General features: G+C 39.2%; 2 protein-coding genes across 2 annotated transcripts in view; both read right to left on the bottom strand.

Moving 5' to 3' along the window:
• Window positions 1-3,456, bottom strand: part of LOC101859287 — a gene marked incomplete in the record, with an annotated part of 39,857 nt that extends 36,401 nt beyond the window's left edge. The window contains 1 exon segment of the mRNA XM_013080172.1: window positions 3,253-3,456.
• Window positions 1-4,517, bottom strand: part of LOC118477422 (protein ecdysoneless homolog) — an 18,990-nt gene extending 14,473 nt beyond the window's left edge. Inside the window, exon 1 of the mRNA XM_035968842.1 lies at window positions 4,380-4,517. Within this exon, the coding sequence (XP_035824735.1) occupies window positions 4,380-4,517 (138 nt within the window). The remainder of the gene's footprint in view (window positions 1-4,379) is intronic.
• Between the last annotated feature and the right edge of the window lie 160 nt (window positions 4,518-4,677).

The raw sequence follows: 4,677 nt of genomic DNA, 5'->3' as shown, positions 1-4,677 counted from the left end.
AGAGAGAGAGAGAGAAGGGAGGAGAGACAGAGGGAGGGGTGAGAGAAGGGGGGGGAGGTCAGCCAACTGAAAAAGCTATTTAAAAAAAAACAGAAAAAAAAAATGAATGACGTTTTATTGTGGAGAGGAGCAATGGTCGACTTTTCCGGTAGACTGGGAATAAATAATGGGAAAAGAAATAAAAATGTTAAGGATTCTGCTTTGTGACTTTTTTAAAGAAGTGAGCCATGGTGCAAACATATTGTTATTGTTTTAGGAAGTTAATAATTATTTACGTTAAAGAGAATCTTGCTTTTACGCTTCAACTTCGTGTGGTTATCCATTAGACATTTTTGTTTTTCCGTTAAGTTTAGAGTGAAGACTTTTCTTTTATTTAAAAAAAGATGTGAGGGAGGGAGGGGGTTAGCCTTTTGGTTACATAACTGACCTCTGAATCATATCAGCCCAATTGTCGGTTGTTTAAGAAGTCACTCAAGTTGAGGTAATCATACAAAAGATTGTACATAACAAGATAGTTCATTCGGCCAAAAAAGTGTCCGCGGAAGTCCGCACATTGGTTCAGATGTCGCTGCAGTCTTTGTTTTGAAGCTCTCTTTCGTTTGTCCAGAAGAAGAATAGGAATAGCACCCCCTTGCGAATCAGCTGTTCCGGTTCTCTCTATGCGGAGGTTTGGGTTTATTTTATTTTAATGACCTCTCGCCTCTCGTTCTAAAGGTAAATTAAACGAAGGAAACAGTCGCCCCTTTCACCTGAAAAGGATTTTTTCAGTGTAACCACTTAAAAAAGGTGTTTTTCCGAAATTTTAATTATAATTTTATACAAAAACCTGTTGGTTTCACTTTGATTTTTTTTCCACACAAGTATTGTAACTCTGTTCCAGAAGCGGGCGCTTTTTTGAAGAGGGCGCCACCGGATTTTGAGGACACTTTTTTAATTGGTTCAAAGAGAGGAATGAACCATCTTGTTATACAGAGTCCTTGAACATATCAAAGATTGTGGAAAACATTTACGTCACTATAACATGCGTTCTATACCCCATTTCTCACAAGACGGCGGTCTTTCTAAACTGACAGTCCGTCGATTAGGTGTACGCACCGGGATCCGCACACACCACTTTCATCGCTAATGAAAAGAAAACATTTATTTGTCTTTTAGAACTCGTTCAATCAGAGATTACGTAATCGATTTGATCGAACGCACTGAGTGCTTTGTCCAATTCGCAGGGAGCACTCGTAATATTTTATTTTCATTATGAGGTGTCACATTTCTCTATAGATTGAACACATGAGAATAACAACTAGGTTAAGTCACATTTTCCCAAAAATAGGGTTCTACTGCATACCATTCGAAAGCAGCGACAACGGGCTATCTATTAAAAGCACGGACGAAGCAATATTCTGTTCCTACGCCTAATTATTCTTGTTCGAAGGCTCTCGTGGCCTAGAGGTTAAGGTGTTGACCTCTCATTCAAAGATCCCGGACTCGAATCTGGGTAGCGACCGGAAATTTTTCTTCTCTAAAAATATCTCCTTTCATATCCTCTAGTAACGTTCTGTCGTCTGCTTTCGTCTCCACTTTCTGCCCCCAGCCCCTCACCTCCTTTGCCCCCATCCTTTGGGCTTTTGACTCTTTCTGCAGCCTTTCTACTTCTACTCCTTGGCTCCTTCTTACAGCTGTCTTTCAGCCAGACCCTTGATCTTCTGGTATGAAAGATCTACACCTAGCTTTCTGGGACAAGGGCGAAAAATCTCGGCGGGCCCGAGAGCAAGTTGCGCACATTAAAGATCCCTTGGCGGTCTAAAATCGATAAGAGCAGGCTTCGGTTGCCACCCGGACAAAATTCAAATTTCCTGCCAACAGAAAATATTCAATGTGTCCCGCGCGCTCATATGACCTTATGCAGATGCGAACGCCATAAAACATTTACAAAAAAAACATTCTAGTTCAAAGATGCAACGCTTTCAAGCAAAAGCAATGTCAAGTGCAGAGAGTCTTCATAATCGGAACTTACTTGAAGTATTTATCAATATGAAAAGAAGTTTTTGCTCATTTTCTCTAAATCTTTTAACTGTGACGTGTCCTTGGTGTGTTCTCAGGTCTTCAATTGGCTCGGCTTTAACAAAAACATTGCCATCTGCAAATTGACTGTTTTGCGTGAGACTCAGCAATACGCCATCGTAAAAACTGATGTATGACTGAACCTTACACTGAGCAGTTGAAATAATAATCACATATATGAGCTGAATGCCTCCAATGCAGCAACAACCACGTGTCTACTGTAGACAAGACTATTTGCTACCTCAAAAGTAATAAAGTTCTATCTGACATTTCTGGCTGTGTTGAGTTACTAAGACCATGAGGTCAGAAACCAAAAGCTCTACCTGCTTCAACAAAATTATAAGAATATTTGGAGTCGTTATGAAGATATTCAAACAACTAGATTCGGAACAGCTTGACATATTATTGTCATGAAACTCAAAAATTCAGACGTCAAATTTCTCAAAACTAAGTAGTGAGAAGATAAAAATTTGTAATTTCTAAGGTAGCGTACTGGTCGTATAGGTGACTATTTCAATTTTTTTTAATGTATTTGTTGCTGGTTTTTGTTGGGGCGGGGTTTGTTTTGTTTTGTTTTTGTTTGTTTGTTGTTGGGGGGGTTTGGCTGGTTTTTACATTTTGGGTTACTATCGTAGTAAAAATTGGCACAACATTATGGGTTAGCCTTCAGCATCAGATAAGGCAGTTTTGACCTGAACAAGACAAACCGAGTCTTGGGCTGAAGCAACAAAGGCAGACTGTGGTGGCGACTTTATGAGAGTACAGAGACGTGTCCAGGCATAGGATGGTGTAGATATTATATGTAGTGTGAGCTCGGTAGTACAAAGCAATGACTGTTGGTCGTGCTGGTGGGTTTTTGTTGTTTTGTTTTTTTTTGCTTGTCTGTTTGTTGATTTGTTTGTTCGTGTGTTTGTGTCTTTGTTTGTTTGCTTGTTTGTTTGTTTGTTTGTTTGTTTGTTTGTTTGTTTGTTTGTTTGTTTGTTCGTTTGTTTGTTTGTTTGTTTGTTTGTAGGTTTTTTTAAACTTTCAATTCATTGTAAATTTGGGATCTCGTATTTGACCGACCTCCAAGAACTGCACTCTCCTTGATGCTATGGACACATTAAACTCGTTTGAAAATCTGTAAAATAATATACTTTCATCAAAATTTCTTTTAAAGTAACACCTCATTGCTCTCCCAATCACAAAACTAACCTTATCACAACCGTGTGTTGACTATTACTATCACATCACGCACACAACGTTATACTCATCAGTTCTGACTTCCTGTCAGGGATATCCTATACAATGAAAAACACTACAGCACAAGCAGGAAGATCAAATAGCTTATAATTAACACTGTCTCCCACAGTGGAATTGAACACTAGCCGTGTGCGTCTTTAGCGAAGAGACAACTTATCTCGCCACAGACACGGATAGATCTGTCTATTTATTTTAGACACGTTTAAAGTTAATTAAATATATTTATATCGGTGACCAAGCAGGAAAGGAGAACTACCCTTACGTCAGCGTGCGTATCATAAAAGAAGCACGTTATAGACACCTGGAAAAACCAAGAAAGATTGACGTATGACAGAGCACTTAAAAAATAGCACCAAAAAATAATTTTAATTAAATACATATTACGAAACAACGGTGCTCTCGCACCGTGTGCTCTTATATTGCGAAGTGTTGAATAATTAGTACGCAATTGCGAGATCAAGTCAAGCGAAACCAAGCCTACTTTTATAGAATACTACGCTACGGAATTCATACTATACATTATAAGTATCGGTACTCCACAAGCATACTATAAACCACTGAGCCACAAAATGTGTATATTATGTATTAACTCAACACAAGCTTACCGTCAATCAGCACCTCTAAGTTCAAAAAGGTTTACTTTTTTAGACCAACATGCTAAATAGTTTGTATAAACCCAACGCAAGCTTACTAAAATAAATCCTCGCGCTACCGTATATAACTTGTATAAATACACCTCGAGCTTACTATAAACGATTACGCTACAAAATTTGTGTTGTTACAATACAAGCTTACTCTAGGCCAATAATATGCGGTATAATTTGTTTAAGTGCATGCATCCCCACTTATCAAAATAGAATGCATTTTATGCTGTTTTTTTCTTGTTGTTGTGGGTTGCTGAGGGATGGGGTGGGGGAAGTTGGGGGTTTTGTTTGTTTTTGTTTTTGTTTTTGTATTTTTGTTGTTGTTGTTTTGTTTTGTTTTTTTTTGGGGGGGGGGGTTGGGGTGGGGGGTTACTTCATTTTCCCGCTCTATTAACAAATATCAAAGGTCTGACTATTTTATATCATCACACCTACCTGAAGGAGAAAATGGACATCAGCACTATCCACAAACCGATAGACGGGAGACCGAGACAACAATATCATAATGGCACTTTTCCCCCTCAGCAGTCTGATAGCTTTCTGCCGGCCAATATCCAGCGTGCGGGTTCTCATTCATTACCACCTCTGATACCCCCACTCACCCCACTCACCCCCTCCCCACCTTGCCTCCTCATTCCAATATGGATTTTTCTCCTCCTTCTTCTTATGCCAACCACACACACATACACACACACGCACACACACACATACACACACACGCACACACACTCAC

The sequence above is a fragment of the Aplysia californica genome, unplaced genomic scaffold, assembly GCF_000002075.1.
Source record: "Aplysia californica isolate F4 #8 unplaced genomic scaffold, AplCal3.0 scaffold00005, whole genome shotgun sequence".
Classification (NCBI taxonomy): Eukaryota; Metazoa; Mollusca; class Gastropoda; order Aplysiida; family Aplysiidae; genus Aplysia; species Aplysia californica.
The sequence above is the reverse complement of the archived record's forward strand: the minus strand, read 5'-3'. Positions and strand labels throughout refer to the sequence as shown.